We start from the raw sequence: 14,242 nt of genomic DNA, 5'->3' as shown, positions 1-14,242 counted from the left end.
TGCCTCTTTTCAGGTTTAGAAAAAGTGACTGCTAAATGATGACTCCCATTTGTATAAGCTGGTAGCATAGCTAGCATACATTAAATCGGTGTGGTAGTCAAAGTAGTTTTTAACTGTAATGCAGTTGATTGCTGACATGAACATGTATTGAGGTTGACATCCATACAAGCATTATATTCTGATTTGTACCTCGACAGTGTGAAATACACATAAATAATAGCCTAAATGTAGGCTAATTTTGCTGGGGGGGGCAATGGGGAGACTTGGGATGGAGAGGCAGGTGGGGAAACAGTGCTGTCTTTTTACTTCATGCTATCTTGGCTGAGCTCCTATTTTAACCACTGGGAAAGGGACTCCAATATCTCAGAAGAGGTAAGGTCTTGTCTTTTCATCTAGCCAGTTGCTTGTAATTAGCTGGATGGTTGTAGAGATTAGCCCTGAATCACTACGAGTGGTGCGGTAAAGACCAATTTATTGGATGTGTATGACAGCTCCCCGTAGCGCAAGAAGTATGACTGCTCTGACTTCTGTGGAGGACCCATCACAGTAAATACTGTACCAATAAAATGTATTTATAAAGCACTTTTTACATTAGCAGATGTCATAAAATGCTGTACAGAAACACAGCCTAAAACCCCAAACAGCAAGCAATGCAGATGTAGAAGCACGGCGGCTAGGAAAACTCTCTAGAAAGGCAGGACCCTAGGATGAAACCTAGAGGAATCAGGCTCTGAGGGGTGGCCAGTCCTCTTCTGGCTGTGCAGGGTGGAGATGGTACATGGCCATTGTATGGCCACTGCAGACATGGGATAAACCACGCATTTAAAGCGGAAATTACAACGTTACAAAAATACTTTGCAGATATGAAACAATCAGTCAATCATAACATCAGTCAAAAATATGTACTTTATGCTTCAAAACAAACTTTATAAGCGGTTTAAAAAATAGGTTTGATTTTACTCAAACTTCCATGATGTACAGTAAGGCATTGTTGTTAATATAATTCACCAATACATTTCTTGGTAGTCCAAAAAATATTGCTATCAGGTTGTAAATCACAGCTGGCCTGGTACATCGTTTGCTGCCTCCACCCATTGGAGATGCACGGTTTCAATTAATCAATATTTTGAACAAAAACGGACGACTGTAACTAAGGCTGGGAATGTCAATACAATCAAACTAGCAAGGGCAATAATCACAAGTCATTCATTTGGTGGCTAATAGGCTAGCGCATGTGTCAAAATCACGGATCACGGGCCGAATAGGACAAAAAAGTGAGTATAAATGAGTCAACAGTTTCTACTTTCTAAAATTACAGCCTAATGCGCTCGCATCAGTGAATTCAACTTCAATTGCGCTGCTTTAGTGTGTCCCGTTTATAGCCCGTAGTACTATACTAAGCTAGTGTAGTGTTGAGAATTTTAGACGTCCTTTCAAGTAGAATGTTAGATCTATAACTCACATTTCTATGTGAATTTGGTTGGGTCGTTACATATTGACACTACGTTTAAATGTTACAACAACCTATAGGTACATTTGCTATTTGGAGTTATGAAATACTTTTTGATTATGCACATCTGCAAGCAAAGGAGCAAAGGCTGGACGAATATTATTTATTTCTACTTTTGTATTAATATGTTAAAATGCTACACATTTTTTTCTAATAAAACAATGACCAGTTTGGGTTGGGTTGTTTTTTTGGGGGGTCAAATATGGCCCATGCGCTGATTGAGTTTGACACCACTGGGCTACCGTATTTATTTATGTAGCTAGCTACTTATTTAGCAAGCTAAAAACCCAGAGCCTAACGTTAGCTTCTGGGAGGATGTCATGTCATTGGAGGAGTGGGTGAGTGCGACTTTTTCCCCCTCATATCGTTTTTCGGTGGCTATAGCTAGAGCTGCAGGTGTCATTTGGTTAGATATCAAGAAATGTGAATCACTTTGCTAGCTAGTTATGCTGAACTTGAACAACTTATCCACAGTTAGCATATCAAATGTATTTGTCATCGATCAAATGGGTGGGAAGGCAAGTTCCCATTCAGTTGTCAAAAAGTGGGTTGGGACAAGCATGCATTGGTAGGCACGCTGCAGAAGAACGAGCAGGCTATTCCCCATCGTTAATCAGTGCAATTTTGAGGGACAACTAGCTGAAAAAGTTTGAGGGTTTATCCAATGTTCCCTCATTAGATTTGACCTCATATCGCTCTAGCTAGCATTAGTTTTGATCTTGTTGTTGTTTATGTGCATATGCAACTGAGGGAGAGATCCTACATTTTCATGGTTTGATCAATAGGACTCTGAAGTTCCCAAGAGGACTCCTGTGTTATTTACATATTTGCAGAAATTCATTCAGGTGGCTTTTGGCAAATGCGTTCTAATGATCTATAATCGTGCTGTTGTAACTTCATGTAAAGACAGTCCAGTTCAAAGTGAATGATGGCAGGCCTGTGTGGCAAATGGTTTATTTGCATATGGGCCTACTTGTAGCTCTGATTGGCTATGATGCACCGGTCTGCGTAAACTCTGGTCCTGGACAAGACAGATGTTTTTATTAGGTTTTATTTATTAATTAATTCATTGTACAAATGCACAGCCGCATTCCCATTCTATATTGCTATAGAATTTTCACAAACGTCTTACTATATTTGATTTCCAAACATTCTATGAATTTATGAACACTTAAATATGGTCATTTTCAAGTTCTCACTTGTCAGAAAATGTTGTTTATTTTTTGAAATGTAAAAGAAGGGGGTTATATTAACATATGGTATGAGATGTAATGTTGCTAAAACGCTGTCAGTTCCACTTTAATGTAACCATGACTGTGTTCCAACACCAGTGCAACTCATTGTAAACTAGCTTAAAGGTAGGGTCGGTATCTTCTGGCAAGCTGATGTTCAGACATTTAAACTTGTGGTTCTGACGGGTATGTGAGACATCAAGTTGTCAGTGAACTACAAACCATTTAAAGAGCTTTGATTATAAAATGTTTAGCACAAAATGGCCATATCAGGTTAGCCACAGGCGGTTGCGAAATCGCACCGTCTCACTCCACTAGTACAGCTATATATCCAGCTAGCGTAGCTCCATTACAATCTGCTCAGCTGTATGCAGACGTGCATTTTCCCCAAGAGTGCGGAGATCACCACATTCACTCTCTGCAGACCTTTATCGGCAACTATTGCAAAACACTAACTAGTTGTTAAAGTAAACTAACCCGCTGGTTTGCCCAATGTAGATTCGCGCAACGACCATATCCCCTCCCCCAAGCGTTGGACTAGCTAGCTACATACAGTAACCAACAAGCTAGGCAAATCTACGTTCCTGATGTTGGCTAGTGCACCCATTTTCAATATTGATCATCAAAGTACTGAATTTGCAACTCAGCTAGCCGAGGTCTGTCGAATTTTGTAGCCCGAGATTGAGAAATTACGTCCCGCATGCCGCGGGTTTTCCCTCCCTATTTTGACAGCAAGGCATGAGTATAGCGCGCTATGGAATGCTATGAGCGAGCTCTTTCTCCCCATTTAGCCGGCATCGCTAGCTAGTAGCTTTGATGCTAACTAGCTTGGTGTTCTCGCTAACTAACGTAGCCAGCGAGCTACCATCCTCAGCCTTACCTCGCTCTCCACCACATCGTGGTAAGCGGGGGGTGGGTCGAACCCTCCAGTCCCAGTCCGCCCTGTGGTCTCCCCGTCTCCACATGGGCCCGGGGCAGGGCCACTCTCCATCGGCTCATATCCATACCCAAGCCCGGGGCTTTCGTTGGTCAGGAGCGCCACAGCCTCGTTGATGTCGTTTTTCGCCAGGCGTAGCGCCTTGCGTATAGCCACAGGATCTGGGAAACCCATGCAGAGGAGGGTCGTCATGTGTTGCTCCTCTTCTGTCTCCATAGTTAGGTTGTGTGCGTCTCAGGCTAGCTAGAAACGGAGTGTAAAACAGCACAGCCCTGTAACCGTGCACGGCGCCATGTTTACAGTCACACACAGGCTGTCACGATGGTTCACTGGACGCTTCCTGTGTAGAGCGTCACCACCCTGACCCACCCATTACAAGACCAGAGGACAGAAGAGCCCTCTTTCCCCCTTTTTTAGCCCAAAACATATAACGTAAGGTTGACTAACTCTGCAAACACTTGTCAAACTAACATGATTCACACCGATTCGAAGTGTTAATAATGCAAAATGAATACAGGCAAAACAGCATGGAAAACTCGAGCTCACTAACGTTACACTCGAACAATCTGAAAACAATAGAATACAAAACTATCAATCAATATGAATAGGAACACTATAGCTACATTAATCATGGTATTATTGTTTGTGTGGTGGTAAAGCACCTGTCAAGGAAAAGGGTGTGGCTCGAATTTGGAATTGTAGGGGGAGGAAAGAATCAATGTCACGTGAAGCTCTGTATCATGTGACTGTAGTAGATGCAAAATGGCGGCCACGGGAGAGGAGGCTGCTGAGATGGACTGCATCTCAAGAGTTTCCTTGGCCCATCCCACCGCCCTCAGCCTGGGAGGGAGCTCAGAACCCCGGGGAGAGCCTGGCGAGACTGCCTCTGAGGGCCAGGAGGTTGTGACTACGGCGCCCAAGAAGCCCACCAACAGCAGTGAGTGGTGCTTGCTAGCTAGCCCTTGTTCATGACTCTCAGTTCCATTACACATACGTAATTGGATTTAGGGGTCTTCGCTAAGAGCACATACGCTCGGTCTGAATTGTGTTTTTGCATTTACTTTTTGATGTGATATGAAAGAGGGATTTATGTTTCGAGAAGCGTACTACAATTTAATTGATTCACGTTTAAAGATTGAGTTGGCTGTTTTGGCTTCAAGAGCAAATTTGCCCTCAAATGGACGAAAAGACCAGTCCTAACTGCAAGTTGATGCGCTGTTTTAGTTATTGAAAGGAAGAAGATTAGCAACTTAGCTATCTAACTATTTTATAGCTCTGTGACCATTTATCTATCTGCTGAGATGAATTTGGTGTTAGTATCAACACATTAGAATGCAGTAGCCCTACTAAGGGAGTGGCAAATTCATCCTTCCTCCTTGGAGAACTTAGAGACCTGTTAGTTAAAATCTGAGGGAGTGGCCAGCAACATCAGGAGGTGGGATGTTTCTCAGAAATGAAAGTGGTGTAACTACTATACGTCTGTGTGTAGGTGACGGTGGGGTGGAGACTGCAGAGGAGGCCGTAGAGCCAGCAGAGCCAGACATCAATGAACTCTGTACAGACATGTTCGATAAGATGGCTGTCTTCCTACAAGGAGAACTCACTGGTCTGAATTTCTGTCTGTCTCCATTTGTTGTCTATACAGGCCTATATAGTCACATACTATATACTGTCTTGTCTTCAGGACAACAACACCTGTCATAAGAATCTCCTGTTGTAGAGAAAATGTCATTCTCATGCTCCCCTGTTGTCCTATTCCCAGGCACCTGTGAGGACTACCATCTACTGGAGAACATGAACAAGCTGACAAGTCTGAAGTACATGGAGATGAAAGACATCAGCATCAACATCAGCAGGAACCTGCAGGACCTCAACCATAAGTGTATGTTTATTAGTCCTTCAGATGTGACAGGGACGAAATTCTCGTAGGTCTTTACGAAAACAAAGTATAACCTTAATTTAGCTGACTTTTAAAAAATGGTATTGTGTGTGTTGCAGACGCCAGTCTGCAGCCCTACTTAGACCAGATAAATCAAATAGAGGAACAAGTGTCTTCTCTGGAGCAGGCTGCTTACAAACTGGACACCTACTCCAAGAAGCTGGGTAACACACACACACGGCTGTGGAGAGACAGGCCATATCGTCATATTGCAGGTCTATATTTATACCAGGGCTGTAAGGGGAGAAGAGACTACTGAGTTCCAGTGTGTAACCTTCACCAGACTGACTGAAGTGGTCGATAGAAATAAATATCTGTATTTTCATTCTGAGTTTCTAGGACATCTTTATTAGTCTCTATTGCAGATGTACTAATAATAGCCATGATCCAGTGTTCAGCTCAACATTAATGTTAGGGATTTGATTTAGGACAGCCTGAGAGCGCCCTCTGCTATTTGAGTTTACCTCTCCATCCTGAGCTCCAACAGCAGAGAGCGCTAGCACACTGTCCCAAATCAACAGCTAAAAATACACTTCTCCTGTGTGTGACTAACTGCAGGAAGGTGAGTGAGTTCATCTCTTTTTCTGTCTCTCTGCAGAGGCCAAGTTCAAAAAACTGGAGAAGCGATGAGGATTATGGAAGGAGGAATAGGGGTACTGGTCCTCCTTCACCCAAGCTGTAGACCAAACCTAACATATACGATCTGAGGAAGCAGACCCACACCTCTACATCAGCCTGATATAGAGAGGAATGGGGCAGCCTGGGGTTGGTCGGAGGAATATCCCAGATGTTACACCTAGCATTATCATTTTGGTTGGATCATTTAAGTTGCATCTTAATACCAGGTGTAGATGGCGCTTTGGGTAGTTTGTGTCCATATTCCTGTTAACATTCCAGGTCACTCTGTCAGTCCTGTCAAAATTGCTATTCACTTCCTGGATTTACTGAGTTTATCCTGAATTGTCCCCTGCTGGGTGCACACTACTGTAGAATCACCACCCTCCTAACCTAGAAGTTAGTTACACAGATGACAACCAAATTCACTTTGACTGAAGGACATTAGCTTCTTTAAATGTTTTCCTGTGCTGCTGGCATCACTGAATTAACATGACAAAATTACCTTTATGTTTTGTGTGAATACTACTGTCTCTTAAGATCGTCATACACGTGATTGTAGCTTGTGTAAAATGTATAATTTAAAAACATTAACTTTGAACTGAAAATACATTTATCAAAGAAACTGATGTCATTTCACCAGCAGATGGCAGCGGTACTCCATGTTCATACTGCAATTCTGTGTGTGTGTGTGTAAGATTCGGGGTACATTTTATTAATCAGAGACAGTGTGATCTCCCAGAGAACATTATTGATTCACATGACATTTACACAGAAACATGCCCCGGAACTTAATCAACACACAGATAACCACCCTACTTGTATTTATTTTATTTAACGAGGTAAGTCAGTTAAGAACAAATTCTTATTTACAATAGCCTATGGGTGCTGGGATTAAAAATATAGGACAAGAGACAACACTACATAAAGACCTAAGGTGACATAGCATAGCAGTAACACATGACAACATGGTTCAAACATTATTGGGCAAGAAGGTAGAGACAATACATCACTGGAAGCAGCCACAACTGTCAGTAAGTGTCCATGATTGAGTGAAGAGATGGAGATAAAATGGTCCAGTTTGAGTGATTTTTGCAGCTTGTTCTAGTCGCTAGCTGCAGATTACTGAAAAGAGGAGGAGCCCAGGGATGTGTGTGTGCTTTGGGGACCTTTAACAGCATGTGACTGGCAGGGCAGGACAGGTTGGAGTGCTACTGAGTTGGTTGTTCAGGTTTAAGCCAGCCAGAACTACACGCTAGATAACTAGCGTGTAGTTCACCCATGCTTTGTCTCCCTGGAGTAGTTCTAATCACGTTCTGTTAGATCACAGGTGTCAAACGCTCCTCCCTTGAATTAAGGTCACTAAGGAACTCCCCTCACCTGGTTGTCTAGGGCTTAAATTAGATTTACATTTTTTTTTTGAATTTTACCCCTTTTTCTCGTATCACTGCAGAATGCTGTGGTAGCCATGCTGGTTAAGTGTGCCTTGAATTTTAAAAAAAATCACTGACAGTGTCAGCAGCAAAGCACCATCTCACCTCCTCCTCCATGCTTCATGGTGGGAATCACACATGCAGAGAGATCTGTTCATCTACTCTGCATCTCACAAAGATATGTCGGTTGGAACCAAAAATCTCAAATTTGGACTCATCAGACCAAAGGACAGATTTCCACCGGTGTAATGTCCATTGCTCGTGTTTCTTGGCCCAAGCAAGTCTCTTCTTATTGGTGTCCTTTAGTAGTGTTTTTTTTCAAGCAATTCAACCATAAAAGACTGATTCACGCAGTCTCCTTTGAAAAGTTGATGTTGACATGTGTCTTACTTGAACTCTGTGAAGGATTTATTTGAGGTGCAGTTAACTAATGAACTTATCCTCTGCAGCAGAGGTAACTTTGGGTCTTCCTTTCCTGTAGCGGTCCTCATGAGAGCCAGTTTCATCATAACGCTTGATGTTTTTTGCGACTGCACTTGAAGCTTTCAGTTCTTGAAATTTGACTGATTGACCTTCATGTCTTAAAGTAATGATGGACTGTCATTTCTCTTTGCTTATTTGATCTGTTCTTGCCATAATATGGACTTGTTATTTTGCCAAATAGGACTTGCTTCTGTATACCACCCCTACCATGTCACATCACAACTGATTAGCTCGAACACATTAAGAAGGAAAGAAATTACACAAATGAACTTTTAACAAGGCACACCTACTTTGAAGAATGTCAAATATATTTAGATTTGTTTAACACTTTTTTGGTTACTACATGATTCCATATGTGTTATTTCATAGATTTGGTGTCTTCACTATTCTACAATGTAGACAATAGTAAAAAATAAAGAAAAACTGTTGAATGAGTAAGTGTCCAAATGTTTTGACTGGGACTGTGTGCCTCATCACAGTTCTCTCACGGAGATCTACGCTGACTTCAGTGTATAGTTTCTGCTCTGACATGCACTGTCAACTGTGGGACCTTTATATAGACTGGTGTGTTTCTTTCTTAATCATGTCCAAACAAATGAATTGGCCACAAGGGGACTCCAATCAAGCTGTAGTGACGTATCAAGGATGATCAAAGGAAAATGGATGCACCTGAGCTCAGCTTGGAGTGTCATAGCAAAGGGGTGTGAATATATATGTAAATGAGATATTTCTGTATTTCAAAAATGTCTCAACATGTTCCCACTTTGTCCTTATGGGGCATTGTGGGTAGATGGGTGAGGAAAAAATACATGTAATCCATTTAGAATTTAAGTGGTATGAATAGGAATTAGGAATAAAGTGACTAGGCAACAGAATAAATCATAAACAGTAGCAGCAGCATATGTGATGAGTCAAAGTTAGTGCAAAAATGGTCAGTGCAGGTAGTCTGGGTAGTTGTTTGGTTAACTATTTAACCGACTATTTAACAGTCTTATGGCTTATAAACTGGGGTAGAAACTGTTTAGGGTCCTGTTGGTTCCAGACTTGGTGCCTCTGTACCGCTTTCCGTGCAGTAGCAGAGAGAACAGTGTAGAGAGAACAGGGACACACCTCTGCACCATTACCACAGCTGCTCGCTGAACTTAAATATCGGACAAGCTTTCTATAGACTATACATGTTCCTCTCTTTCTATGTTGCTTTCTCTCTCTCTCTCTCGCTCTCGCTCTCGCTCTCGCTCTCGCTCTCGCTCTCTCTCTCTCTGTTGTTGATTAGCTGTCCTGGAGCAAAGCACATCTGATCCCATTGCCAGGGGCAACAGATTATCAGAGCAGATATGGCCTCCTGCACTGCTATCCTGTGTGTGTGTTTGCTGTATTGAGTGTGTTTTTTGAATGGGTTAATTTAACGTAAAGCAGGTCTCTATCATTAGGCAGTGGAGGCCAAGCTCATTATTCATACTGTAACTCTCTCTCTCTCTCTTGCTCTCTCTCCTAGTTGATAAACACTTCAACATGGTATTCTCTCTTTTTGCTACAACATACTTTCTTCAGGGGGTAGAATATATGACCAACTGGGTTTCAACTCGGTTGTCTGCGCACCACGGGGCTGTCCCTTTAAGTGCCCATACAGTTTACGCTTTTATATGAATCTGTGTACCCATCGACAGACAACACAGCCTGACAATCACACACTCTAGGACAGTGGCTTTCAGACCTATCCTTAGGGACCCCACACCACACTGTTGGGTAAGTGAGGAATTCTTAGAAAGCTCAGTTGTATTCTTTGTGTTTGTGTGTGTTTTCTGATTTGATATATGATTTGATCTCTGGTCCGAGCACCATGTCTAACTGGGAAAGGATCTCACACACAGCAGGTCTTTCAGACCTACAGGCACCTGAGTCCCTCTGTGTGAGACTGGGGAGGGGTCAGATGGACTTTTGCATAGTGTTCATCTCCACCACATGCATGTTTGTGTGAAATTAAATGCTCTAAAATGTCTCATACCAAGACACCAACCAATGGTGACAAATACTGAACACCACTAACCCCAGAGTGAACAGTACGGTGCCTTGCTTGGCCTGCAGAACTTTCTAGAGTTTCTAGCAGCCATCTTCTGTCCAGATAATTAGTGCTGGTCAGTCAGTGGTCACATCATTGTTGTGGTTGACACGTAATATGGCTGACGGAGAAACACAGAACTCTTCTTTGTCTTTGTTGGTTGTTTTCTGTTTTCAGACCTCAAACCAACATGTGATAAATGATTTAGAGCTATGTTTACCAATAACTCCCCCCTCCCACCACACTCCCCTCCATTCTCTCTGTCCTGAGTTAGAGTTGGAAGCTACTCTGTCAGAAGTAGGCAAAAACCTCCCCCTACCTGCAGGCCACAGCAAGGAGTGTGTGTGTGTGTGTGTGTGTGTGTGTGTGTGTGTGTGTGTGTGTGTGTGTGTGTGTGTGTGTGCGCGTGTGTGTGTGTGTGCCACAAAACAACCACCTTCATAGGGTGACTCCTAACTTCATAAAGATGTTTTGGAACCGAAGCAGAGTTTGTGTGTGTGTGCGCATCATGCAGGCGGGCATGTGTGTGTGTGCGTCGTGCAGGTGGGCGTGTGTGTGTGTGTGTGTGTGTGTGTGTGGTTCTGGACATTCTTGTGCACTCTGACAACAGGGCTAGACTGGACAGCTATACTGTAATGTTGCTGTTGCTGGTCCAGCCATAAAAGAGAGAAAGAGATGATATCTGTGTAAAAGGTAAAGAGAGAGACAGAGACCAACTGTATTGACCTCCATGCCTCCTCTCTGTGTCTCTGACCCCCACAGCATGGTGGCTTCATACAGGAACAAATAGGTTGAGATTTAGGTCTGTGGCGGTCATTACATTTTGTCAGCTGGTAGAGTAAAAGGCACATGACAGCCTGCTTGGAGTTTGCCAAAAGGCACCTAAAGGACTCTCAGACCATGAGAAACAAGTTTATCTGGTTTGATGAAACCAAGATTGAACTCTTTGGCCTGAATGCCAAGCGTCACGTCTGGAGGAAACCTGGCACCATCCCTAAGGTGAAGCATGGTGGTGGCAGCATCATGCTTTGTGGATGTTTTTCAGTGGCATGGACTGGGAGACTAGTCAGGATCGAGGGAAAGATGAACAGAGCAAAGTACAGAGAGATCCTTGATGAAAACCTGCTCCAGGGTGCTCAAGACCTCAGACTGGGGCGAAGGTTCACCTTCCAACAGAACAATGACCCTAAGCACACAGCCAAGACAACGCAGGAGGGGCTTCGGGACAAGTCTCTGAATGTCCTTGAGTGGCCACAGTCAGATTTGAACCTGATTGAACATCTTTGGAGAGGCCTAAAAATAGCTGTGCAGCGAAGCTCACCATCCAACATGACAGATCTTGACAGGATCTGCAGAGAAGAATGGGAGAAACTCCCCAAATACAGGTGTGCCAAGCTTGTAGGGTCATTCCCAAGAAGACTCTGGCCTGTAATCACTGCCAAAGGTGTTTCAACAAAGTACTGAGTAAAGGGTCTGAATACTTATGTAAATGTAATATTTCAGTTTTATATTTTTAATACATTTGCAAAAATGTTCAAACCTGTTCTTGCTTTGTCATTATGGGGTATTGTGTAAAGATTGATGAAGGGAAAAAACAATTGAATCCATTTTAGAATAAGGCTGCAATGTAACAAAATGTGGAAAAAGTCAAGAGGTCAGAATACTTTCCCGAATACACTGTATTAGGCTGTTTCATCTCATTATAAATGCAGCAATGCATTAGGCTATAAATACAAATGTTCCAATAGCAGGAAAACACCATTCTCAAAAGTGACCACTAATGTGATTATGCATGTAATGCTTTTATTATAAAGGTGCATTTTTATGGTGAAAATGATCTTCCCCATACTTAAATTCACTCACTGTGTATTTATACCAGTTAGTCTCTACACCCGTTGTAAAGTGGATTAATGTGCTTAATTTTAAAGAAGTTACTTGGCCACTTCAGTTGTGATAGAAACCTTATCAAAACATATAGGCCTATGGGCTAGGCTACATGAGGTGTGTGACTATGATTTGAAAAATGCATGCGCAATTTCTTGCCTTTAAGCTGGGCATCATTCACAAGTGATAATATATCATTCACAAGTGATAATATATAATTCACAAGTGATAATATATAATTCACAAGTGATAATATATCATTCACAATATAATATTGTCACCCATCACACTATTCTTGATTTAGTCTTGCCTTTACATATACTAAATAATATATGTGTGAAATTAGTATTGATTTAGAATGGACCATTATCATGTACCTTTCTTGAAACAGGGCATCGATGCACTTAAATAGTGAATGGAGGACGCTTTTCACGTGGTTCATTTTCATACCAGCCAGGTAGGCTATACTCTTGTTGTAAATATAATTAATGTGCTTAATATTAGGAAAGTTGAGAAATAAGTATAGTAGGTAAGCCTATAGAAAGCTGATGGGATCCTCTTTTAAATAGAGACAATCAAAACTCTCTTTTCTCACACAATTGCATTGCCTATAGAAATGTTGCGCAACATGAGCTCATGGGCTCTCATGAAGTGTTTGATTAGATTTTCAACTACATTTACATTGATGTCAGAGTGATTAGAGGGACAATAGAGTCTGGAGTACCAGGCAGTTATCAAGTTTGGTAGGCTACTAATGACCATCAGCAGCATCAGAGCTTGGAGAAGCCTAATTACCGTGACTAAAAGGTCACGTGGCATTTGACTGCCCTCATGACTCGGTAGGTTATACAGTCATCTTTATAGCTAGTTGCAATAGGGTTAGGTAATATCAGCAATAAGACCGCTTCTCAGCAGCTATAACTAAACACACATACACTGTATATATATATTATGCATGTAATGCTTTTATTATAAAGTTGCATTTTTATGGTGAAAATGATCTTCCCCAACTTGAAACTCACTCACTGTGTATTTATACCAGTTAGTCTCTACACCCGTTGTAAAGTGGATTGATGTGCTTATATCTATGCACATACAGTTGAAGTCGGAAGTTTACATACACTTAGGTTGGGGCCAATAAAACTCGTTTTCAACCACTCCACATATTTCTTGTTAACAAACTTTTGGAGAAATGTCCTCTGGTCTGATGAAACAAAAATAGAACTGTTTGGCCACAATGACCATCGTTATGTTTGGAGGAAAAAGGGGGATGCTTGCAAGCCGAAGATCACCATCCCAACCGTGAGGCACGGGGGTGGCAGCAACATGTTGTAGGGGTGCTTCGCTGCAGGAGGGACTGGTGCACTTCACAAAATAGATGGCATCATGAGGAAAGACAATTATGAGGATATATTGAAGCAACATCTCAAGACATCAGTCAGGAAGCTAAAGCTTGGTCGCAAATGGGTCTTCCAAATGGACAATGACCCCAAGCATACTTCCAAAGTTGTGGCAAAATGGCTTAAGGACAACAAAGTCAAGGTATTGGAGTGGCCATCACAAAGCCCTGACCTCAATCCTATAGAAAATGTGTGGGCAGAATTGAAAAAGCGTGTGAGAGCAAGGAGGCCTTCAATCCTGACTCAGTTACTCCAGCTCTGTCAGGAGGAATGGGCCAAAATTCACCCAACTTGTTGTGGGAAGCTTGTGGAAGGCTACCCGAAACGTTTGACCCAAGTTAACTATTTAAAGGCAATGCTACCAAATACTAATTGAGTGTATGTTAACTTCTGACCCACTGGGAATGTGATAAAAGAAATTAAAGCTGAAATAAATAATTCTCTTTACTATCATTCTGACATTTCACATTCTTAAAATAAAGTGGTGATCCTAACTGACCTAAGACAGGGATTTTTTACGAGGATTAAATATCAGGAATTGTGAAAATCTGAGTTTAAATGTATATGGCTAAGGTGTATGTAAACTTCCGACTTCAACTGTAAATGCATCCCAATATAGCTATAATAACACAGTATACACACAGATACAACATCCTCATGATCAATACAGTAAATATCCTTCCCACCGAAGCATAGAGGAAAAGGAAACGGCTATAAGAAGACCGGCACAGAAGACCTTGGGTGTGTGTG

At 42.0% G+C, this 14,242-nt stretch overlaps 2 protein-coding genes across 9 annotated transcripts in view; one reads left to right on the top strand and one right to left on the bottom strand.

The window, feature by feature from the left end:
• The window catches only part of LOC110524519 (ubiquitin carboxyl-terminal hydrolase 24-like), a 44,694-nt gene extending 40,355 nt beyond the window's left edge, over nt 1–4,339 (bottom strand). For 4 of the 5 annotated variants that reach the window (XM_036978328.1, XM_036978329.1, XM_036978331.1 and 1 more), the window contains exon 1: nt 3,623–4,337. In XM_036978328.1, the coding sequence (XP_036834223.1) occupies nt 3,623–3,895 (273 nt within the window). In that variant the 5' untranslated portion in view covers nt 3,896–4,337. Of the gene's footprint in view, nt 1–3,622 lie in introns of all 5 variants that reach the window. The other variant, XM_036978330.1, reaches the window with a different exon arrangement.
• Nucleotides 1,795–6,941, top strand: LOC110524517 (biogenesis of lysosome-related organelles complex 1 subunit 2). 4 transcript variants are annotated; one of them, XM_021604245.2, is made up of 6 exons: nt 1,795–1,848; nt 4,432–4,616; nt 5,169–5,285; nt 5,442–5,561; nt 5,678–5,782; nt 6,217–6,941. In XM_021604245.2, exons 1-6 carry the CDS (start codon nt 1,826–1,828, stop codon nt 6,246–6,248), a joined length of 582 nt encoding a protein of 193 aa, XP_021459920.1. In that variant the 5' UTR covers nt 1,795–1,825; the 3' UTR covers nt 6,249–6,941. The 4 variants fall into 4 exon arrangements, with proteins under 4 accessions (XP_021459920.1, XP_021459918.2, XP_021459919.2 ...); XM_021604243.2 differs by having other exon boundaries at nt 5,678–5,833; XM_021604244.2 differs by having other exon boundaries at nt 5,169–5,297.
• Nucleotides 6,942–14,242: the final 7,301 nt, after the last annotated feature.

Source organism: Oncorhynchus mykiss, chromosome 5 (genome assembly GCF_013265735.2).
Source record: "Oncorhynchus mykiss isolate Arlee chromosome 5, USDA_OmykA_1.1, whole genome shotgun sequence".
Classification (NCBI taxonomy): domain Eukaryota; kingdom Metazoa; phylum Chordata; class Actinopteri; order Salmoniformes; family Salmonidae; genus Oncorhynchus; species Oncorhynchus mykiss.
This window is presented reverse-complemented; position numbering and strand designations above follow the sequence as displayed.

What these genes read in the sequence shown, in the direction of transcription:
- LOC110524517 (XM_021604242.2), top strand. Translation starts at nt 1,826, where the DNA reads ATGTCATGTCATTGGAGGAGTGG. An exon ending in GCAGGACCTCAACCATAAGT is followed by an intron (nt 5,562 to 5,677) that starts GTATGTTTATTA and finishes TGTGTGTTGCAG; the next exon opens with ACGCCAGTCTGCAGCCCTAC. An exon ending in GCCATATCGTCATATTGCAG is followed by an intron (nt 5,834 to 6,216) that starts GTCTATATTTAT and finishes GTCTCTCTGCAG; the next exon opens with AGGCCAAGTTCAAAAAACTG.